This window comes from Dasypus novemcinctus, chromosome 3 (assembly GCF_030445035.2).
Source record: "Dasypus novemcinctus isolate mDasNov1 chromosome 3, mDasNov1.1.hap2, whole genome shotgun sequence".
Lineage (NCBI taxonomy): Eukaryota > Metazoa > Chordata > Mammalia > Cingulata > Dasypodidae > Dasypus > Dasypus novemcinctus.
The window spans coordinates 141,730,972-141,756,470 of NC_080675.1; the positions used below are offsets into that span (position 1 = coordinate 141,730,972).

Sequence of the window (25,499 nt, forward strand, 5' to 3'; positions counted from 1 at the left end):
TCGTCTTACCCCAGTACCCCGTCCCATACTGCCCCTGCTGCCACCAGTTCACCTCCCCCAAAGCACATACTTTTAAACAAAAGGGAGCAATTGTCCCCGTCTCCTCCCCGCCCAGTATTGGCAGCCAGCGCTGCCCCTCCTTCTCCCCCTCTCCGTCTTCCGCCTAGCCGTTATCTAGACAGCCCACACTTTCCCCTTCCCCCCCCTTGCTCCTAACCTCTTAGCCAGCTTACTGTCCAGTAACCGCCTACGCAAGCAACAGCACCCGCCGGCACCAATCAAGTCCCTTTACGTATCCCTAGACCCTATAAAACCATGTCCCCTTCAACAATAAAGTAGACTTGTGCCTAGACCTTGTCTCCGTGGTGTTCTTGCTTGCACCGCGCGTCCCCCGTGCCTGAGCGGAGAGAGCGAGGGCCCAACGGCTTCGTGCCGAACCCCCTCCTCTTCTTCGACCGCGAGGCAGCCCCCGTCCGGAGAGCCCACCCGGCCAACCGCGCCGACCCTCCCGGAGGCCCGCCACTGCCCGCAGACCCCTACCTCATACCACATACAAAAACCAGCTCAAAATGGATCAAAGACCTAAATACAAGAGCCAGAACTATAAAATGCCTAGAAGAAAGTATAGGGAAGCATCTTCAGGACCTTGTGTTAGGCAATAGTTTCTTATACTTTACAATGAAAGCATAAGCAACAAAAGAAAAAATAGATAAATGGGACCTTATCAAATTAAAAACATGTGTACCTCAAAGGGCTTTATCATGAAAGTAAAATGACAACCTATACAATGGGAGAAAATATTTGGAAAGCACATATCCAGTAAGGGTTTAATATCCAGAATATACAGAGAAATCCTTCAACTTTACAACAAAAAGAAAAACAACCCAATTTTAAAGATGGGTAAAAGACTTGAATAGACATCTCTCAAAAGGAGATATATGAATAGCCAAAAGCACATGAAAAGATGCTCAACATCACTGGCCATTAGGGAAATGCAAATCAAAACCACAATGAGACACCATTTCACACACACTAGAATAGATTTTATTAAAAAAACAAACAAAACCAGGAAATTCTAAGTGTTGGAGAGGATGTGGAGAAACAGGAACAATTGTTTATTACTGGCGGGAATGTAAAATGGTGCAGCCATTGTAGAAGACAGTTTGGCAGTTACTCAGTAAGTTAAGTGTAGAATTACTATACGATCCAGCAATTCCACTTCTAGGTATATACCCAAAAGAACTGAAAGCAGGCACTCAAACAGATATTTACACACTGATGTTCACAGCAGCATTATTCACATTTGCCAAGAGCCGAAAGTAATGCAAGTGTCCATCAAAAGATGAATGGATAAATAAAATGTGGTATATACATATAATGGAATATTATTCAGCCATAAAAAGGAATAAAGTCCTGGTACAGGCGACAACCTGGATGAACCTGGAAGACATCATGTTGCGTGAAATATGTCAGGCACAAAAGGACAAATATTGTATGATTTCACTAATAGTAAGTCTAAGCAAATTCAGATTCAGAAACTAGAATACGGGTTATCGGGGCAGAGAAGAAAGGTAGGGAATGGGGAGTTAACAATTAATTGGTATAGAATTTTTTTGGGGGATGATGGAAAATTTTGGTAATGGATGGTGGGGGATGGCATTACAACATTGTGAATGTAATTAACACACTGAATTATATATTTTAATGTGGGTAAAAGAGGAAACTTTAGATTGAATGTATGCTACTAGAATAAAATTTTTCAAAGAAAACCCATAGGTCTGTACAGTGCAGTGAACCATAATGTAAACTATGGACCATAGTTAATGGTATAATTATAAAATTTTTTTAATCAAGTTTCTCAAAGCTATCATACTAACACGAAATGTTAATAACAGGGAAGACTCTGTGTGTTTGTGGGGGGTATTATATGGGAACTCTTATTTTCTGCATGATTTCTCTGTAAACAAACAATCTCTCTAATGAAAAATGTAAAAAAAAAAAAAAAGGGCAAAAAAATTTACTAACCCGGGAGTCAGTTTCCCTCAAGGAAAAACCAAAGTTATGATTTTTTTGAAGACTATCAACACATGGGTTTTTGTTTTTTTTTGTTTAAGATATATTTTGTATTCAAAATGTGAAAATGTATACAATCATAACAGAAACAGCTCATAGGCTGATGAAAAGATCCCTGGAAAGACAATGTGACACAGCATAATTTCCTTTTGGTTCCGGAATGCTGTCCAAGGTGAACTGGAACTAGAAGTCCTAGAGGACAGAGGGCTGAAATAGACTGTAAGCTCACTGAGGGCAGGGACCTTGCCTCAGATTTGAGCACAGGGCCTTATTCACAGGAAACAGTAAAAAAGAAATGTCACTCTTATTTTATATTTAAAAGTTCTAGAGCCAAGATGACACCCCAAGAAAATCCCAGCATATCTTAAAAAGCCATCCTGAAAGGGGTTTACTGTCTTAACAAGGGCTGAACTAGCCTTTTCTCACCGTTGCCAGGGAACAATAAACAGATATTGAACAACAGAGCTGTTTTAGATTCTCCTTTTATCTACTACTTTTAATATTCTTTGCTGCCCCTTAAATGGAAAGAAAAAATATATAAATGGTATAAAGATTAATAATGACAAGGAGAAATTAAAGCCAAAGAGAAGAAAAAAGATCCAAGAAAAAGCTTTACCTCTGAATGACCCATCTCTGCTGACCCAATGGTATGGTTTGCTCCAGCTAATGAGCTAAGAAGACTAAAGCCTTGGTTCCTATCTGAAAAGAAAAAAAGACAATCGCTGAAGTTTTTCATTTACATTGTAAATTGTTAAAATGACTGATGATGAAATAATGGATATTTCCTCGTTATCAAAGCTCTAAGTATAAAAGTCCCATTACAACCAATTATCTTGTGAAAAATTTTTAAAAAATCACAGAATATTAGCATAAGCAGAGCCATTAAACAGCTAAACAAAACAAAAAGTGACTCTTAAATAGTAGTTCTATTTATGAAGATCAAAAACACTGATGTTTTAATAGTCATTTCGTACAAATATTCCAATGTTTTAAACTATCAAAAACATTTTTAGAACACTAAGGCATCAATCAACAGGTAAAAAGGAACATACATACTTTTTGAAATAAAGCAGTTTGATATACTGATCAATTGATATAAATGGGCCATTTGCAGTTAAGGCTCCCAACACTATAGATGTCTGTGTTTACAATAAAGGACAACTCTGGAGTAGAATTTCTAGAAATGATCAAGTGTAAGCACTATCCTTGTTCTACTGATCACTTGGGGCATTTATTAAAACCACACCAGTATTCAAGGAGCCTACATCAAACTCGCTGAATTTAAGAATCTGAATTTAACAAGTCCTCCAGGAGTCTTGGGATCAGGGAAGTTTGAAAAACACAGACTGAGTGGAACACAAAAGCCCACAGTCCAAAAGTCTAGAGCACAGAAGTCAAGGAACTTCTCTCTCAAAAAGACATCTTCCTCCCAGCTTGCCTTTCCTCTCTTCACCCCTTTCCTGAACCCATTCTCACCCTCTCTTTCTTTAAACCACTTACAGACTTCCTACATTCTTCCCACCCACAGGTAAAACCTGTTGTCAGATGCACAATCACATGGAGGTAATCAAGGAAAGAGAAATGTCAGCAGTTTCCCGTTCTTTCCTTTCACTTGGGGAGATGTGTCTTTTAAATTGAATGAAGCCCCAGCTGGGGAACACTGGGCATTAGCCTGCAGCTTTTTTGTGCCGGACTTCTCGTCACCTAAACAGGCACCTCCCTACCTCCTGTACACCACTATCAGCCCACGACCTGGGCTTTTAGGGCCCCCAAAGCAGCACTAAGAGCCTGCAGCTGCCCTATAGCTCCTTTCACACCTCAACTTCAACATTGATGGCATGGTCAAAGGCACACATGAAATCCAGGAACCCCCTTTCACCTCCTAATCTAACTTGCACACTCTGAGGGGTCAAATGCCCGGGTGTGCCCATTCCAAGGACAGGCCACTGACACTTCAAGGTAGGACACAGAGGCTCACAGTCCTGAGAAAAGCATATCCATGCTGTGTCCTAAACTGAGAGACAGTTTCACAGAAGCCGAGGATGTTGGTTTAAACATCAGCATAACTCATTTCTTTTTGGCCAATTTGCTGTTGATTTGAAAGCAGTTGTATGCAGTTATACAATACTTGGATAGGGATTTTAACATGTCTTTAGGATACATGAGAGTTTTATAAGTACGTTAGGCTATTTGCACAAAATTATCTGAGCAATAGAGTAATGCTGTAAGACAGTCCTCACTTCTATTAGTGGAAATAACTTGGATTTTGGGTAATTTTCAAATCTAATTCATAAACCTCTCCATATTCCAACTCCATGGTTTATTTTTCTCCTGTTAGGTACTGCCTAAACTTGGCAAGCCAGATTGCAATTTACAAATATTGCCATACATGTCAGTTTATGCATGTTATTAGATTAAAGCAGTCTTTTTAAAATATCACATTCTTTTCAATGGATGCCTCCGAAGAGGAAAACTGGGATGGTCAGGAGTTGGGTGTAGGAACTAGACTTGTCACTGTATAACTTAAACCTTTTGTACCATTTGCTTATTTTTCCGTATTCATGGACTATCTATTCAAAGAGAATTTCAAAAATTTAATGCCTCAATTCTAATAATGTATAAAATTATGAAAAAGTCAGAATGGTGGGAAGACAACTGAGCTAGTGGTCAGAAAACCTGGATTTCATGCCTGGCATTGTATGATCTTGGACAAATCAATCTCTCTACGTCTCAATTTTTTTATTTGTAAAATGAGATGGTTGCTATATATGGTTGTTGCCCTAGAAGCTCAAGATTTTATAAAGGGGCATTCCTTAGCCTCTCCTGACAGTAACTGGAATTAGGCTTGGTTTTAACTTTTTAAAAATTAATTGAGAAAAAAATAAGAACCTTAAATTTCAGAAGCCTTTTAAGGTTCACAGATGATTGAGTTTACAATCAGGTTTCCAGCTAATTATAATAAGCTGGAAGGACCTTTGCTCTTATAAACAATGGAAAATTTAGTCAACTAACAAGAGCTCATTATGTCCCACTGCTTATATTTGCAGGAAGTTAGAAACTTACACATTTACACAATTAGAAAAATAATTCATTTTGGTGTATTCAAAGCAGATTGCCTGCACTTTAATGTTGCTCAAAAACCGTGGATGAAATTTTATACACCTATGGCTTTAAAGAAATTCTCAATTTTGCCTGGTTCAGTGATTATCAAAATGCTGCCCACGCATGCCCACTGTAAAATTCTTCTTCTCATAGCACAGAATTACTATTTGCTAGATTTTTCTCCCCAGCATTGAGGCAGGACATGGAAATGTCATCCCTATTAAGAAGGATTTATTCCTTTAGCAGGTAGTTGTTGAAATTGGGTCTAGGGAAGTAGATATGGCTCAACTGATAGAGCGTCTGCCTACCACATAGGAGGTCCAGGGTTCAAACCCAGGGACTCTTGGCCCATGTGGTGAGTTGGCCCATGTGCAGCGCTGCCGCGCGCAAGGAGTGCCATGCAACGTAGGGGTGTCCCCCGCATAGGGGAGCCCCACACGCAAGGAGTGTGCCCTGCAAGGAGAGTCGCCCCGCACGAAAAAAGCTCAGCCTGCCCAGGAGTGGCGCCGCACACATGGAGAGCTGATGTAGCAAGATGACGCAACAAAGAGAGACTCAGATTCCCGGTACCACCGAAAATGCAAGCGGACACAGAAGAACACACAGCGAATGGATACAAGGAGCAGATAACAGGGGGAGGTGATAAGGGGAGAGAAATAAATAAATAATAAATCTTTTTTAAAAAAAGGAAAGTTTTACTGATGTTACAAAATACTAGCCTAGGAAGGAATAAATGAATCCATCTACTCAACTGATTCTTTTGGAACTTCAGAACTGCAAAAATCTGCTGTTAAGTGATGCAAGAATAAATTATTCTGGAAGGCATAATAAGGATATTTAAACTCTGGTCCTAAACACATCTACTTTAGTTTCAGTAGACATATGTTGGTGCCAGTGGAATAACAGATAAAAATCATAGTATAATGGAAAAATACAGTGATGTTGGTCACTAGCATAGAGTTCTAGGAAGTGGAAGAAACAAAACTATAGCCTCTAGAATAAAGATTTAAAATGTAAAATTCTTGAGCCTTGTGGAGGAGCCCTCCACCTCCTTTCAAATAAGAAGTTTAAAGAAAACTTGAAATACATGAAATTGTATAATTGTACAGATATGTCTTTACAAATCTAAAGGCCATCTTTTTTTTTTTTTTAAGATTTATTTATTTCTTTCTCTCCCCTCCCCCCACCCACGGTTGTCTGTTCCCTGTGTCTATTTGCTGTGTCTTCTTTGTTGTCAGCGGCACGGGAATCTGTGTTTCTTTTCGTTGCATCATCTTGTGTCAGCTCTCCGTGTGTGCCGCGCCATTCTTGGGCAGGCTGCACTTTCTTTCGTGCTGGGCAGCTCTCCTTACGGGGCGCACTCCTTGCACGTGGGGCTCCCCTACCCGGGGGACACCCCTGAGTGACAGGGCACTCCTTGCGCACATCAGCACTGTGCATGGACCAGCTCCATATGGGTCAAGGAGACCCGGGGTTTGAACCACGGACCTCCCATGTAGTAGACGGACGCCCTAACCACTGGGCCAAGTCCGCCGCCCCTAAAGGGCATCTTTACTTTAGAAATATAAAATGCACTTCAAGTAGTAATTTTGACTAATATAACAATGAGACATTAAGAGAATTAAAAACCTAGGCAAAAAAGGGAAATTTTAGTATGGGTAAAGGAGAAGAGTAGTTTTAAAATATATATCTTTTCCTTCTAATTTTTCTGCTCTTCTCCCACTCCTTCTCTACTATTTTATCAAGGAAATATGATAAGCATATGGATTTGGAGATAAAGTCCTGTGCTGGAATCCTAATTCAACTATTTACTGTGTGGTGTTATGCAAGTTATGTTCCCTTCGTATCTTCATATTAAATTCTTACCATACTAATCTTGCAGGATTGTTGTATGGTTAACAAAAATAATACCTCCAACATTTACTGAGTGTTAAATATTTGCAAAGTAATGTTTTAAGTACTGAATATACAATACTTTAATTCTCACAACTTTATGGGGTAGGTCCTTTATTGTCCTCTTTCCAGGGTAAGCTAAAACTCAGAGAGGTTAACTTGTCCAAAGGCACAGTTGGAACTAGAACTTCAAATCCTGGTCACTCTTTCTCTAAATTCCATACCTTTCCATTAAGCCAAGAGGTCTTGGTAACACATAAAGAGTTAATGCTTGTTGTAGAAATACTGGATATAACACAAACTTGTGTCAAATACAAAAAATGTTTAGTTCTCTTTTGTCAGTAATCCATTATGTCCCAGTTTTAGACTATGATTCTAACTGAATTAAGCTAAACAGCTCAAACTGAATAATCACATACTACTTCGATGCTACTCATTAACTGATCTGAGTCCAGCCTGTTAACTCCCAAAGGCAAAGGTAACAGAAAGCTAGTGGTGAACAGGTGGCTAGGCACCAATGCCCCTTCGCTGTCCCTCAAGTACCTTTTAAGACAGGGTTTCTCAATCTTTGCACTGACATTTGGGATTGGATGATTCTTTGTTGTGGGCAGCTGTCCTTTGTATTATAGGCATCAACCCCCGCCCCCCCCCCCCCCAATGCCTATAGCACTGCCAAATGTCCCTGTGAGGCAAATTCATGCAAGATGAGAACCACTGACACAGAGCTACTAATTAGGAAAGAAAAATTTTAGCTAAACTTCTCATGTTTTAAGTAATTTCTTAAAAAGATTTTCAATGAAGAAAAGAGAATACAAATATTTAAAAGTTTCAGTCTTTACCTTCTGTCATGATCAGGAATATCCTCCCCCTACTCTGGGAAAACTACTCTAGATGATTTTAGCTCATAATCACCTCTCCCTCAGTGCCATTTTCCTTTGCTGTCCTTCCTGTTCAATTAACCATTTAGAGAACATGCTAGTATAAATACTTGTCTTGGGTATATTTGCCATGCTCAACTATGTTATAATAAGCTCCTTGAAGTCAGGAACAGTAGCTAATGGTTCTATACTCCACAGCTACCAGCATAGTGCTAAGTATACAGGGGCATGCTGGAGTATTAGCTGAGAGCCTGATAATGACTGTCAGACACATCCTGCAAGCATTAGCTAAGCTACGGAAATCAGAGAAGTTTTTACATCAAATTTATATATACTACTCAAATACCAAGAATTTCTATGATTCCCAAAATGCCTTAAATGACCTATTATGTAATTTTCATGTTCAAATTTCAATTTTTATTTTCTTTAAAGTATCAATTTTTGGGCATTGACAGTTTAAATTTGATGAATCCCCAAAATAATAAGATTAAATTCTTGAACTAGTCCATTCTTATGGGTGTGGGGCCCCTTGTATTTTTAAAAGATTTATTTTATTTATTTATTTATTCTTCCCCACCCTTGCCCCTGTTGTTTGCGCTTGCTGTCTGCTCTCTGTGTCTGTTTGTTATGTGCTCTCTGTGTCTGCTCGTATTCTTTTTAGGAGGCCCAGGAACCAAACCTGCGACCTCCTATGTGGGAGGGAGGCGCGCAATCGCCTGAGCTACATCCACTCCCTGCTTATTGGGTCTCTCATTTTTCCTTGTTATGTCTCCTCGTTGGAGGGGAAGGCAAGGACCTTGGCAGAAATCGGCCGCCATCTTGCTTCACCTCATGGCAGGACCCCAGGATCACCAGCAGCTAACTTTAGTGAGAAAACATCTCTGATGGTAACTTTTTGGACATTTCACAGCCTCAGAACGGTCTTAATAAATTTTGCAGCATAAATGTCAACCCTTTCCTAGTACTTTGCATTGGCAGGCCTGTGGCAAACTAAGTAAAACAGGCATTATCTTAAAGATGTTCAAGTTGGGAAGTGGACTTGGCCCAATGGATAGGGCGTCCGCCTACCATATGGGAGGTCTGCGATTCAAACCCCGGGCCTCCTTGACCCGTGTGGAACTGGCCCATGAGCAGTGCTGATGCGCGCAAGGAGTGCCGCACCATGCAGGGGTGCCCCCTGTGTAGCGAAGCCCCACGCGCAAGAAGTGCACCCCGTAAGGAGAGCCGCCCAGCGGGAAAGAAAGTGCAGCCTGCCCAGGAATGGCGCCACACACACGGAGAGCTGACGCAAGATGACGTAACAAAAAACAAATACAGATTCCCATGCTGCTGCTAACAACAGAAGCAGACAAAGAACACGCAGCAAATGGACACAGAGAACAGACAACCTGGGCAGGGGGGAAGGGGAGAGAAATAAATAAAAATAAATCTTTAAAAATAAAAAAGATGTTCACATTTTCCCCATATTTTAGTTTTCTTCACATTCCCATCCTATCTCCAAAATGTTTGTCTTTTATTATCAGCATGCTCTTTTCCCTTTTGATAAACATGAACAAACTTCCCATAACCACAACTAAGATATTTCAGTTTATACAGATAAACTGTACCTATTTTTGAATGATATTTTTAAACCACACCACACTATTTGGATAAAAGTTCTTTGAAGAAACTACTTCATTAGCTATGATTCACTAGTGTTGTGGAAATAAGCCTAAACTTTTATTTACTTCTGACTGGTGAACTGAAAGATTTTTTTTGAAATCATAAAAAGAAGAACTGATTTGTTCTCTTTCACTAAACAACTACTTGGAAAGTGTAAAAATCAGAAGTATGTTACTAAAAACAGCATTTATTTAAAGAAATAGATTTAGCCCAGTACCTTGCTCTGCCCTAGCTTTGGCTTCAGTAAAGTAAAACCTCTGCATTTCCTATGACAGACAGTAGGATATCTATCTCTGCTCGAGAGTTAAGAAATTGTTGCTGGATTTTATCTAGGTTCTTGGCTATGCTGCAGAAATGAATTTCAAGAGCATACCGGGTGAGTTAGGTCAGTAATTTATTCGGGTAGGGAAGGACGAGAAATGGGTGAAAATAACAGATTAGGGGTCCCAGATAGAGAGGAAGGGGTGGAAAAGTGATAAAGCGGCCTGATTTGCAGGCTACAATTCCCCATTATACGTTATAAATCCTCAGATATACTTGCGTGGCCACGTGGCGAAGGAAAAATGGCAAGAGCGCGCACAGAGGGCAGGAATGGGTCCAGAGGCCAGAGAGCAGGGTGAGAGTGGCGCACAGACCTCGCATTCTGCTTTATAAACTATTAATTATTCCACTCCTTTGCTAACAGCAGGGGAGGGGTTCCAGCTATTTGCTGTTTTGACTGATTACCCCACCCATCAATTCCCTGTGAGGGCCCAATGATAAAGTCCCTTGGGAATATCCGGGGCTTTTCCTTGCATCCAGAAAAAGTCTTTGTTTGGGATAGCAGAATCCTGGGGGTGGGGGTCCTCCAGCAGCCATCTTGGCGGTTGCTGATGTCCACGTGGACTTCTTGCCAGGTTCCAGATCCATATATTAATTCCCTATCTTACTAGCCTGCCTCAAAATGTTTCTGTTAATAGTTGAAAATATAATGAACAATACTAGAAAATAATCAGACTATATTTTTCCCTTTTTCCTGGTTATAAACTACATGTTCATTATTGAACATCTGGAAAATAGAGAAAAGTATAAAGAAGAAAATTAAATCACTAAACAAGGATGCCGACTAACATTTTGGTATATGTCCTCTAAATTTTTTTTTCCCTATGTGCACACACATACAAATTCTTAATGAACTGAACTAAACATTGAAATGGGTACCATCTTTCCCAAAGTTGTAAAGGAAAGCTTTACACTAATTCTAATAACATTTCCATTGTAAAGTCCTATCTTCAGAGCCTGAAGCACACTCTTTGGAAAAACCTCAAAGGAATGTTTAGTATCAAGTGAAAAATCATTCAGTACCAAATGTGGTTAAGAATGTGTGCAATAAAACAAGACTTTACCACAAAGAAAAAGGCTCACTTTTATGTGGTTCATAACTGGGTCTAAAAATAATTCCAAAAGAAAAGTACAAAAAAATTTTTTGCAAGGTGGCATCAGAACAGTGCCTCTAGCATGACTGATATGAAGAGATATTTCCTATCGTTCATTTACTTATGGATAATTTTAGGGGTGATTTAAAATTTTTAAAAGTCTCATCATTTTCCTCATATTATTTGTTCTTCCCATCTTTTCTGATTCTTCAAAATTCCCTCTTCTCTATATTCTAGTTGTTTCTTACAACACGATTGCCTCCACCAAACTATGCCTTCTAAACACACATACACAAACACACAGAAACCAACATATATAATGTTATTTTATCTTTGACCACAACATTCACATTTAGACAACTGTCAGGGATTATTCATATAGTTTTTTCAGTTCCCAATAGTAAGCACTGGAATTAAAAAAGGGGGCAGAGAGCAATTCAGCCTGACTCAAAGAACTTAGTTTCATAGAATTTAATATCCGAAGGGATCAGTTCTACATTATCCCACAGATCAGAAAAGTCAAGCCAAAGATGAGAGCTATTTTCCCAAGATCATACAGACAGAGACACACCTAACTAGAACCCTAGCCTGATACTCTCTTCATTAACCACTCTTCCTTTCACCAATTTGATGCTATTTTTAAATAAATTAACATTCTTACATTATATTTATGAATTTTTATGAGAATATTTTTTATGACAAGTTAGACTTAAACTTTTATTTAACCATCATTTTTTACTGAAAAAAATTTATATTAAAGGCAACAGCATCTACTTTCTCAGGAGTATAACCCTGGTATCACAGGTAGGCCTCCTGATTTTGGTACTTATTTCTTACTATTGCTCTGCATATCAGTTACAAATGATTCCCTGAACTGGAATCTGAGATTTCTGCCATAATGTTTTGTTACCAAGTAAATTTAGGGAGTTATATATTAATAGATGATCAATTCTTTACATTCATAATGGTAAAACACATAAAACTGACAAGAATTATTTCTATTATTAAAACCCCACTCAATTCTCACGCATCTATGTCTATTAACGATAAAAGATAAAGTGAAAGCAAACCCAAGGCTTTTGGATCCAGTCTCTATAATTATAGCCTACCGCTGGGGGATCAAAGCCACAACTTTGTAATATTTGTTTAGTCTAATTCCTTCTTCACTGATTAGAAACAGTAAAAGATTACAGAGAGTTCCTTCCTTTTCCTCACTCTGCAGTGATATTTGGTTAAAAAGTCATCCAAGAGCCATGGGTGTAGACTAAATCCTCCACAGTACTCCTTAGTGCTCAGGTGGCAAAAGGTTCCCAAATGGTGGCCTTGGGGTAACATTAAACTGCTATTTTAAACAAGGACACCATATAATCCTACTTCCCTATGTGCAACAATTAGTTGACAACTCTGGGGGGAAAAAAACTTGTCAGGTTTCTAACCATCTTCTTTTCCTTGCCCTTAAAATGGACTACTATTTACTATGTACCTCTCAATGCAAAGCCCAGTACCAAGCATCAAGTTTAGATCTTCTAATGATAAAGTATTTTCTAATCACAATCATAATAGAGGGACATTATCAAATTATAATAGGCCCGAATGGTTGGTTTCTACCCTACAAAACAGGCTCTGATAGAGACCTGTGGGTAACTCAACTAGGCAGCTGGGATTTTATATAGATTCCTTTCCTTGACCTTTAGCCATACTTTAGATTCAGGAAATTTAAGGCAAAACTGTATGGGTAAGGTTATACAGAAAGCAAATTGCTGTGGAAAGAGACATTTAGAAAGCATAACCCAACTGTAAAGGCCATCCTAACCACTTCATTTCCTGGACCATTTGAAATCATGCTTTTAATGCAGAGTGGCAATTCTGATTTCCCTAGAAGTTTGACCTTTACAATGAATACAATGACACGTGGGGATTTCCTCTAGGGAAGAATTTAGTATATACAACAGTACCCTCTGCGTTTCTCAATCTTTTTTTCCATTACTGACTTCCCTAAGGAGCCATTTAGACATATTTTTCCTAATCATAATGCCTCCCTCTTAAAATTTTAATATCACAGATACAATATACATATGTTTATATATCTTATGTATATCTGTGCTATAGATATAAAGAGTAAGCTTTTTTTGCCCCCATCCCCAACCAATTTTAACTCCCTTGGGAGAGATAATGCCTCCATTAAGAATGAATGCTTTAGCTTATGAAACAAGACGTTGTAGAGCTAAGGATATAAAACTAAGTTATTTTAAGGTAACACGCAAATTATATCTCTATATCCAGAAGATTTATAATCTCCTACTAGAGTAATAATAATCTGTCTACAACTGTTATACTCTAAATTACCCTGTATGCTCTTCTACTCTGAATTTATATAATGAAAACACCTTAAATGAGCATCTACTATGTACAATTAAGAGTCATAAGTCAACCTAAAAAGAATAATAAATCTGTTGTGGTGCCAAGTATAAGAATTAAAATTAACTGTAAACTATCTCTCTCAAATAATACATAAGTATTTATTACATTAACTATCCAGGACCCTTTACTGTACTTTAGATTAAGTGCAGAAACAATGGGATAGAATTAATATCAACACCATTCAAGAAAGTCTTTTTAGAGGGGTTTATTAAAAAGAAATAAGCAAGGGCTTCCGGTTGACTAAAATGGCAATGGAAGATGCTCCAAGGTGCAGTTACCTCTCTCCTTCCCCTGAATCTTAGAACTACCAAAAAATGACAGAGCCTTCTTTCTCACAACTCCAAAAAACAGTTAAAAAGGTTGCAGTGACTGGGCAACTGCCAAATCATGAAAAGGCAACTTAAAACAGGGTAGGAGGGGAGCGGATGTGGCTCAACCAGTTAGGCACCTGCCCACCACATGGGAGGTCCTGGGTTCAGTTCCTGGTGCCTCCTGGAAAAGGCAAGCAAACAATGAGCAGACAGATTAGAGAACTATCTGGGAGAGAAGAGGATAAATAAAGAAAAATAAATAAATAAATCTTAAAAAACAACAACAACATATTAAGACAAGCTAGTGGTGCCCTTTCTGGCCCCTTCCCCGGCCCCTCTCTATCATGATGTGGAATGTGGAGCCAGCCTATGCTTCCATTATGGGTCCTTGGCCCTGTTCTGGAGGGAACAGAGGCACCCCCATGTGCATACTGGGGTGGCCGTGTATCCATGCCAACCTCTCAGGCGGCAAGTTGAAAGAATGAACCAGGAAAACCTTTTCTAGATACCCCTCTCAGAAGTTGCCTTGTAGGCAGAAGCAACCTACAGACAACTGAGGCAGTGCAAGAAACAACGGATACACCAGCCAAAAACTAAAAAAGGATACTCAATACACTCAGGGAGATGAAAGAAAACACAGGAAAAAACCTAAAGTATATCAAGAAAACAATGAACGAACAATATGAGAATTTCAATAAAGAGAGAACGTTTTAAAACAAAAAAATATTAGAGTTGATAACCACAATACCTGAAATGGAGAATTCCCTGAAGACATTCGACAGCAAATTGAAGCCGAGAAAAGGAAAAAATCAGTGAACTTGAAGCAAAGACAACTGAAATGATTCAGGCTAAGAAGCAGAAAGAAAAAAGGATGAAAAAAAAGTAAACAGAGGCTCAAGACCTGCAGGATATCATCAAGCATTATGGGAGTCCCAGAAAGAGATAAAGGGGCAGAGAGAATATTCAAAGAAATAATGGCAAAAAAAATTTCCCTTATTTAGTGAAAGACATGAATATGTACATTTAAGAAGCCCAGTGAATCCCAAAAAGCATAAACTCACACAGAATTATGTATAGACACGTAGTAGTCAAACAGTCACATGCCAAGCACAAGGAGAGAGAGCTGGAAGCTGTGAGAGAAAAGTAACATGTTATGTATGAGGGAGTTCCAATAAGATTAAGTGCCAATTGCTCATCAGAAACCACAGAGGCAAAGAAGGCAGTGGGATGAATTAAAGTGCTGAAAGAAAACAAACGCCAACAAAGAATTTATATTTGGCAAAAGCATCTTTCAAAAATGAGTGAAAGATTAAGATAGTCCCAGATAAACAAAGCTGAGGGAGTTTGTTACAGGATCTGCCCTACAAGCAATGGTTAAAGGGAGTTTTTCAAACTGAAAGTGGATCTAAGAGGCATAAAAAAATTAAAGATCTCCAGTAAAGGTAACCATATGGGTAATTATAAATGCAAAAACTATCACACTGTATTTTTGTTAATGTAACACCAGTTTTAATTTCTTACAGGTTCTAAAATGCAAATGTATATTTAGTAATGACAGATATTTACATATTTAGTAAGGTTTAGGGCATACGATGTTTAGATCTAATTTTTAATAACAACAAAAAGGTAGCGTGGCGTGAAGGGGTATAGATACAGTGTGTATGCTATTGAAGTTAAGTTGGTAACATATCAGATGTATTGTTATAGATTTAGGATGTTACATTTTAGCTCCATGATAATGACTAAAAAATTGTATGAAAAACATATGGAGAGGGAAACGTGAAGGAACTAAAAATGGTACACCACAAAAAAAAAATCAAATAAATTTGAAAATAGGTATTAATGGAAGAACAGAGAGACTAAAAAGTTAGACAATTTACAAAGACCACATAGGAAATGGCAGAAGAAAGTCCTGCATTATCTATAAGAACACAAATGGATTAAACCCTCCAGTCAACAGAAGAGATTGGCAGAACAGATATATATATATATATACATATATATATGTATGTATGTATATAAAAAGCATGACCCAACTACATACTGTCTCCAAGAGCTTTATCTTAGGTTGAAAGTGAAAGGATGGGGAACATATACCATGCAAATAGTAATCAAAAGAGAGCTGGGGTTATCTATACTGATATTAGATAAAATTAGACTGTTATGAGAGACAAAGGTCAGTATGTACTGATAAAGGTATCACCTCAACAATACAAAACAATTATAAATATATGTGCTCCTAACAGCAACAGTCCCAAACGACATGAAACTAATATTGATAGATTTGAAGGAAAAACAGACAGTTCTACCGTAACTCTAGGAGACTTCAGAACACCACTTTCAATAATGGATAGATTATCTAGACAAAAGATCAATAAGGAAATAGGAGCAAGAACAATACTACAAACCAACAAGATCTAACAGACATAAATAGAACACTTTACCCAAGAGTAGAACACCCATTCTTCTCTAGTATATATGAATTTTCCTGGACATACAAGATATTAGGTCACAAAACAATCATGAATAATTTAAAATATACTGAAATCATACAATATATCATCTCCATCCACAATGGAATTAAGCTAGAAACCAATAAAACTAGAGGAACTGGAAATTCACAAATATGTGGAAATTAAACAAGGCACTCAAACAACCAAAGGATCAAAGAAGAAATCAAAAGGGAAATTAGGAAATATCTTAAGGCAAATGAAAATGAAATCACAACATACCAAAACTGATGTGATACAGCATAGTGCAGAGAAGAAAATGTATTGCTCTAAATACTTACACTAAAAAAAGACAAAAGATCTAAACTCAAGAAACCTAACCACACAATGGGAGAATCTAGAAAATTAATGACAAACTAAACCCAAAGCAAGAAGAAAGATGGAAACAACATAGAACAGAGGGGAGATAAATTATTTAGAGAATAAAAATAAAACAGAGGATCAATGAAACCAAAAAGTTGGTTCTTTGAAAAGATCAATAAAAATGACAAACCTTTCACTAAACTGGCAAAGAAAAAAAGGACACAAATAATTAAAATCAGAAATAAAAAGGGGGGACATTACTACTGACCCCACATTAATAGAATTTTAGGAGGATACTATGAACAACGTGTATGCCAACAAATTAGATGACCTAGATGAAACGGACACATTCCTAAGGACACACAAACTATCTACACAGGCTCAAAAAGAAATGGATCTCAACAGACCAATAATGGTAAAGAAATTGAAGCAGTCACCGAAAAAAATCTCCCAACAAAAAATCTCCAGGACCAGATGGCTTCACTAGTGAATATTTACCAAATCAAATATTTGAAAAAGAATTAATACCAATCCTGCTCAATCATCTGCCAAAAAATTGAAGAGAGGCAACACTTCCTAACTCACTCTATGAGGTCAACATCACCCTAACACCAAAGCCAAATATACTACAAGAAGGGAAAATTAAAGACTGAGATCCCTTATGAATATAGATGCAAACATACTCAACAAAATACTAGCAAACTGAATCCAAAGCACATTAAAAAAAAATCATACACCAAGATTAAGTGGGGCTTATCACTGGTCTACAAAGGGGATTCAACATTAAAAAATCAACTGATGAAATATACCACATGAACAGAAAGAAGGAAAAACCCACTTGATCATCTTAATTAATGCAGAAAAGGCATTTGATGAACTCCAGCAGCGCTTCTTGATCAAAACACTTAGAAAAATAGAAGGAAACTTCCTCAACATTGTAAAGGGCATATATGAAAAACCCACAGCATACATACTTGTGTTATTCCTGATCTTGTGTTATTCACTGTCACAACTGTTATTCAACAATATACTAGAAGTTTTAGTCAAAGCAATCAGGTACAAAAAAGAAATAAAAAACATCAAAATTGGAAAGGAAGACTAAAACTTTTCCTTTTTGCAGATGGCATAATCCTATATTCAGAAAATCCTGAAAATCCACAACAAAGCTACTAGAGCTAATGAATTATTTCAGCAAAGTGGTGGGCTACAAGATCAACAGGAAAAAATCAATAGTGTTTCTGTACACTAGTAATGAAAATATGAAGTGAAAATCAAGAAAAAAATTAAATTTACAATAAAAACTAAAAGACTCAAATATCTACAAATAATTTAAAGAAGGATACAAAGGACTTGTACATGGAAAATTACTAAACGTTACTGAAAGAACTCAAAGGAGACTAAATAAATATAAGGATATTTCACGTTCATGGAGTGGAAGAATAAATATTGTTAAGATGTCAATTCTATCCAAAGCGATTTATACACTCATTGCAATCCCAATCAAAATCTAACAGCCATCTTTGCAGAAATGGAAAAGCCAAGTGCAGCAGTTTGAATTTACTTTATGAATCCCAAAAAGATTATGTTTTAAACTAGTCTATTCCTGGGGGTGTGATACCCTTTGATTGCATTATATTCAACTGAGGGTCCTTTTATTACTTAATAAGATCACTTCAGTGTTTTTGATTGGACTATATCGGTGAGGCAGCCAGCTTGGCTCTCTGCCCTCTGGCTGGGTCTGATATAAACAGAGACACAGAGAGAGACAGACACAGACACAGATAAAAGAAGCTGAAATATTTGATCTGGTCATGTGAGAGAAAGGACTCCAGGTTCCCCCACAGTCGAGCTGCAAGGAGAGAAGCCCCTGAGAAGCTCAAAGAGCTGAAGTCCAGAGAGAGAGATGAGTCATATGCCTGATAGCTTGCAGCTGAACTCAGGAAGAAAGTGGAGCTGCTGAGACTGACAGAGTTGCCAGGTTTGCCTACAGCTGCAGAAAGGTGGAGACCTCAGCAGAGATGGCAGCTATCTTGCTTCACCACACGGCAGCTGAATTTGTTGAGAAAACACTTCATGTGGTATCTTGAGTTGGACTTCACACAGCCTTGGAACTGTAAGCTTTTACCCTAAATAAACACTCTTTATACAAAAGACAACCCATTTCTGGTACTTTGTATCAGCAGTGCTTTGGCAAACTAAAACGCCAATCATCAAATTTATATGGAAGAGAAAAAATAGCTAAAGGCTAGGAGACTGTCTGGAAGGTTGTTCTGGGACTCAGGACACCAGGGGAAGGCAAGACACCACCCAGAAGAGAAATGGGTAAAGGAAAGGAGTCTCAGCTGGCTGAAAAATCCCATGAGTAGAGCTGCAAAAGCAGCAGTGAGGGCCCTTCCCCTCACCTATGGAGCAAATAGCAATGTGCAGACTGCAGGGGCTGTGGACTGCAGTGGCTATACACTGAGAGGGTTACAGGAATCCTCTTGCCCAAGAAAGGGGAGAGAAAGGAACACAGCCTACAGCAAATTCAGATTTTGCCAGCAAACTTGGTCTGCTACACTGGAGGTGTCACATACTTCCAGGCTGGGTAGGTCTCAACACTTTGCCCCAAGGATGGGCAGGGAGATAAAGATAATTTGCCTTCTTAAACACCCTCCCCAAGGCCAGGCTGGTTACTGAAGAGGCAGAGGGAAGAAGGGTGTGGCATACCAAGGGTGGAGAACAAGCTCAGAGAAAGTTTGTGAGGCTTGGCCAGCCCTGAGGACATTGCTTTGATACTGCCTGCCTGAGGAGTTACTCTGAATGCATTTCTCCCCTAGCATCTGGGGTCTGGGCTGAGAGGTCTACCAAAGAGTATCATATCCTGGCCAGACCAGAAGACTGCACGAAACAGGAAAAAAATAATAAAAGAAGCCAGCAGGTGTCTTTATTGCCACCCTCTCCAAGGCACCTGGAAACTGGCCCGCACCCCAATACTGGGTCCTTAGCCCTGGTTTGAGCAGTTAAAAAGAGACAATCCTAAATATCTAGAGCAAGTTGAACCACAAGTCAGAGAACAGTGTAGCACACAGCTACTTAACAGTAAATCCCTAGGCAAGAGAGAGAAATGGAATATGAGTAAATTCAGCATTAGAATCTGATGCAAAACATTACAAATCATACAAAGAAAAAAGAAATGACTCAGGCAAATGAACAAGTCAAAGCTCCAGATGAGTCACAGGACTTGAAATAGTAATCAATGAGGTTCACACAAATCTCCTAAGTCACAAAGAAATAAAGAAGAGAAAAGAAAAAAGAAAAGAAAAGAAAAGAAAAGGGAGGGAAGGAGGGAGGGAGGAAGGGAAGGGAAGGAAGGAAATTAAAAAAACACTGAGTAGAACAAAGAAAATTTTGAAATCTTGGATAGAAAAATAACAGCTTATGGTAATGAAAGACACAATAAATGAGAAAAAATACAATAGAGACACACAATAGCAGATTTGAAATCATGGAAGAAAGAATCAGCAATGTAGAGGAAAGAACAACTGAAATTGAAGAGAAAGAAGAATAGAAAGATAAAAGAATGGAAAAAATTGAGCAGAGGATCAGGGAGTTAAATGATAACATGAAGCATACCAACATATGCTTTATGGGAGTTTCAGAAAGAGACAAGAAGGGAAAAGGGGCAAAAAGAATATTTGAGGGAAAAAATGGCAAAAAACTTCCCAACTCTCATGAAAGACATGAATGTATGTCAGGAAGCACAATACTCAAATTAGAATGAATCCAAACAGACCTCCCCAAGACATATAATAAGCAGAATGCCAAATGCCAAAGATAAAGAAAATTCTGAAAGCAGCAAGGGAAAACTGAAACATGACATACAAGGGACGTCCAATAAGACATAGTGCAAATTTCTCTTCAGAAACCATGGAGGCAAAAAGGCAGTGTTATGATATAATTATGGTACTGAAAGAGAAAAACTGCCAACCAAGAATTTATCTGGCAAAACAGTCCTTCAAATATGATGGCTAGCTTAAAATAGTCACAGATAAATAGAAACCAAGAGAGTTTGTAAGTAAGAATCCAGCTTTGCAGGAAACACTAAAGGAAGTTCTGCAGCCAGAAAAAAAAAAAAAAAAGTATAGAAGTGAAGACTATCAGAAAGGGTAACCAAAAAAGTAAAAAGATGGACAAAAATAAATGACATATGAAAGCCAAAGGGTAAAATAAAATGGTTGAAATAAGTAATGCCTTTACAGTAATAACATTGAATCAAAAGACACGGGCTTAAATGTTGGAGAGGATGTGGAGAGATAGGAACATTTATTCACTACTGGTTGGAATGTACAATGGTACAGCCACTGTGCAGGATTGTTCGGCAGTTCCTAAGGAAGTTGAATATAGACTTGCCATAGACCCAGCAATACCAACTCATAGGTATATACCCAAAAGAACTGAGAGCAGTGACATGAACAGATATCTGCACACCGATGTTCACAGCAGCATTATTCACAATAGCCAAAAGTTGGAAACAACTCAGTTGTCCATCAACTGATGAACAAATAAACAAATTGTGGAGTATAATGGAATATTGTGCAGAGGTAAGGAAAAATGAGGTCATGAAACATATGACAACATGGATGAACCTCGAAGACATTATGTTGAGTGAAGCAAGCCAGACACAAAAGGACAAATACTGTATGACTGCCCTATTATGACCTAAATATATTATGCGAAATATAAATATATTACGTGAAATATGAATATGGGTAGAATTGCACATATAAGACCATTTTTCTTTGAAGCTGTACAAATATAAGTTATTGTACAAAATGTTAATTTCAGGCAAAAAACCCCACATTATATTAATACTAAGTGAAGGAAACCAGAACAGAGTACTACATATTGTATGATACCATTTATATAAAATGTAAATATAAATCAATTTATAAAGATGAAAGGAAATAAGTGGTCATGTAGGTCTGAAGAAAGAAGGCCAAGGGGTGTGGAGTCTTTCTTTTTGGAGTAATGAAAATTGTTCTAAAATGTTTGAGACGATGAATGTACAACATTGTGATTATACTAAAAGCCATTGATTATACACTTTGGCTAGAAGAGCCAGAAACAGCAGCATCTAATCAGGGTATCCCTAAATCATGAGGCAAACTCTGACAAAACTGAAAGAAGGAATGGATGTCAATACAAAAAAAGATGGAGACTTCAACACAATACTCACATCAATAGATAGAAAAACTAAACAGATGATCAACAAGGAATCAGACAACTTGAACTATATGAAGCCAACATCACCCTAATACCAAAACCAGATAAAGACACTACAAGAAAATTATAGACCAATTTCCCTAATGAACATAGATGCAAAAATTCTAAACAAAATACTTCAAATCAAATACAAAAGCATATAAAAACAATTATAAATTATGATCAGGTGGGTTTTATTCTCTGTGTGTTTAAGGGTGGTTCAACATAAGAAAAACAATGAACGTAATATACCACATTAACAAGGGGAAGGGGAAAAACCACATGACTATCTCAATTGATGCAGAAAAGGGATTTGACAAAATCCAGCAGCCTTTCTTGAAAAAACACTTCAGAAGACAGATATAGAAGGAAAGTTCTACAACATAAAAAAGGGTATATACAGGGAAGTGGATGTGGCTCACTGGGAAGTGGATGTGGCTCACTGATAGCGCATCCGCCTACCATACAGGAGGTCCAGGGTTTGAACCCAGGGCCTCCTGGCCCGTGTGGTGAAGTGGCCCACGTGCAGTGCTGCCATGCACAAGGAGTGCCACACAGGGGTGTCCCCCGTGTAGGGGAGCCCCATGCACAAGGAGTGTGCCCGACAAGGAGAGCCACCCTACACACACAAAAAAAAATGCAGCCCACCCAGGAATGGCGCCACACACATGGAGAGCTGACATAGCAAGATGACACAACAAAAAAGAGACACAGATTCCCAGTGCAGCCAAGAATACAAGTGGACACAGAAGAACACACAGCAAATGGACACAAGAGAGCAGACAACAGGGGGCGGGGGGAGGGAAGGGGAGAGAAATAAATAAATAAATCTTTAATAAAACAAACAAACAAACAAACAAACAAACAAAAGGGTATATATGAAAACCCCACAGCCAACATCATACTCAATGGGGAAGAGACTGAAAGCTTTCCCTCTAAGATCAGGAACAAGACAAGGATGCCCACTGTTACCACTGTTATTCAACATTGTGCTAGAAGTTCTAGCTACAGCAATTAGTCAAGAAAAAGAAATAAAAGGCATCCAAATAGGAAAAGAGAAAGTAAAACTCTCATGATTTGCAGATGACATGATCCTATATTTAGAAAATCCTGAGACATCTACAACAAAGCTACCTGAGCTAATAAATGAGTTCAGCAAGGTGGCAGGATACAAGATAAACACACAAACATAAACAGCGTTTCTATATACTAGAAATGAGCAAGCTGCAGAGGAAATTAAGAACAAAATTCCATTTAAAATAGCAACAAAAAAGACTCAGAAATCTAGGAATTAATTTAACCAGGAATGTAAAGGATCTGTATTCCAAAAACTACAAATCACTGCTAAAAGAAATCAAAGACCTAAACAAAGAGAAGGACATTCCTTGTTCATGGATTAAAAGACTAAACATTGTGAGGATACAAATTATACCCAAATTAATTTATAGATTCAAAGCAATACCAATCAAAATTCCAACAGCCTACTTAAAAGAAATAGAAAAGTCAATTACCAAAATTATTTGCAAGGGAAAAGAGTCCCAAATAGCCAAAAACACCCTAAAAAAGAAGAGCGAAGTCAGAGGACTCACATTCCCTGACCTTGAGGTGTATTATAAAGCTACGGTGGTCAAAGCAGCATGGCAATGGCATAAAGACAGACACATTGAGCAATGGAATCGAATTGAGAGTTCAGAAATAGATCCTCACCTTTATGGTCAACTAATTTTCAATAAGCCTACGAAGTCCACTATTCTGGAATAGAACAGTCTCTTAAATAAACAGTGTTGGGAGAACTGGATATCCATAAGCAAAAGAATGAAAGAGGACGCTTATCTCATTCCTATCAACTCAAAATGGATCAATGACCTAAACATAGAAGCCAGGACCATAAAACTAGGAGATAATGTTAAGAAACATCTACAAGACCTGGGGGGGGGGGGGGGGGGTCTCTTTAATCTTATATCCAAAGCACAAGCAACAAAAGAAAAAATAGATAAACGGGACCCTGTCAAAATTAAACACTACTGCACCTCAAAAGACTTTGTGAAGAGGATAAAAAGGCAGCCCAGTGCAGCAGATATAGCTCAGTGGTTGAGTACCAGCTTCCTATGTACGAGGTCCCAGGTTCAGTCCCCAGGCCCAGTACCTACAAAATCAAAACAAAATAAAACAAAACAAAAAATAAGGCAGCCTACTCAATAGGAGAAAATATTTGGAAAGCATATGTCTGACAAGGGTCTAATATCCACAATATATAAAAAGATCCTACAACTCAATAACAACAAATGACCCCCTTGAAAAATGGGCAAAAGAGCTGAATAAACATTTTTCTAAATGAGAAATACAAATACAAATGGAAAAAAAAAACACCTGAAAAAATGCCCAACATCACTGGATATTAGGGAAATAAAAATCAAAGCTACAATGAGATAGCATTTCACACCTACTAGAATGGTCACTATTAATAAAACAGAAAACTACAAGTGATGGAGAGGATGAAGAACGATAGGAACATTTATTCACTGCTGGTGGGAATGTAGAATAGTACATCCATTGTGGAAGACTGTTTGGCCATTCCTAAGGATGTTAAACACAGATCTACCATGTGACCCAGCAATACTGCTACTAGGTATACACCCAGAAGAATTGAGACACGAACAGACACCTGAACACCAATGTTCATAGCGACACTTTTCATAATTGCCAAAAGATGGAAACAACCCAGGTGTCCATCAACTGACAAACAGATAAACTGGTATATACACATGTATTAGCCAGCCAAAGGAGTGCTAATATAAAATACCAGAAATCTGCTGGCTTTTATAAAGGGTAATTATTTGGGATAAAAGCTTACAGTTACAAGGCCCTAAAGAGTACACCCAAAGTCTGGTGCCACATATTGAAGAAGATGGCGGGTGATGTCTGCAAGGGTTCAGCCCTCCTCTTTCCTCTTACGGCTCCGTGGCCCCAGCTTCTGCTCATCTCAGCCGTAGGCTGGCATGAGGCTTGCGTCTCTCTCTTACTGAGGCTCGTTTCTTTCCTGGCTCAGCTGGTCTGGTCTCTTCACAAGGTCAGCTGTAATCTATCAGCCTCATCTCTCTTCCTGGGGCCACAGGATCCTCTGTGAATCTACTTCTGTGTTCTTGAATAAGCATCCCTTTATACAGCCCACCAAGGGGGTGGGGGGGCAACCCTGTTCACCCTAATGACATAGTGGAATCAAAGCCCTAGTCTTGATTTTATAAAGTAAAAGCGAAACCTCTGAATTTAATACAATCAAAGGGATATCACACCCAGAGGAACAGACCAGTTTAAAAACATAATCAATATCCCTTTTTAGAATTTATAAATATTTCAAACTGCCACAACACACAATGGAATATTATTCAGCTGTAAGAAGAAATGAATTCATGAAGCATATGACAACATGGATGAACCTGGAGGACATTGAGTGAAGTAAGCCAGGCACGGAAGACAAATATTGCATGTCTTTGCTATTATAAACTAAATATAATGAGCAAACTCGTGGAGTTAATAGCTAGAATATAAGGTACCAGAGAACAGAACTTGGTTAGAGAATGGAAAGCTGAGGTTTAATCTGGGCAGAATTGGTAAAAAGTTGTTTGTAAATGATTAGAAATGGTGAAAGATCATAGGACTTGTAATTAATAGCATTAACATATGGGT

At 38.3% G+C, this 25,499-nt stretch overlaps 1 protein-coding gene across 1 annotated transcript in view; it reads right to left on the reverse strand.

Annotated features, from left to right (window-relative positions):
* The window catches only part of AAGAB (alpha and gamma adaptin binding protein), an 89,294-nt gene that overhangs the window by 20,115 nt on the left and 43,680 nt on the right, over positions 1-25,499 (reverse strand). The window contains exon 6 of the mRNA XM_058294383.2: positions 2,690-2,772. Within this exon, the coding sequence (XP_058150366.1) occupies positions 2,690-2,772 (83 nt within the window). The remainder of the gene's footprint in view (positions 1-2,689; positions 2,773-25,499) is intronic.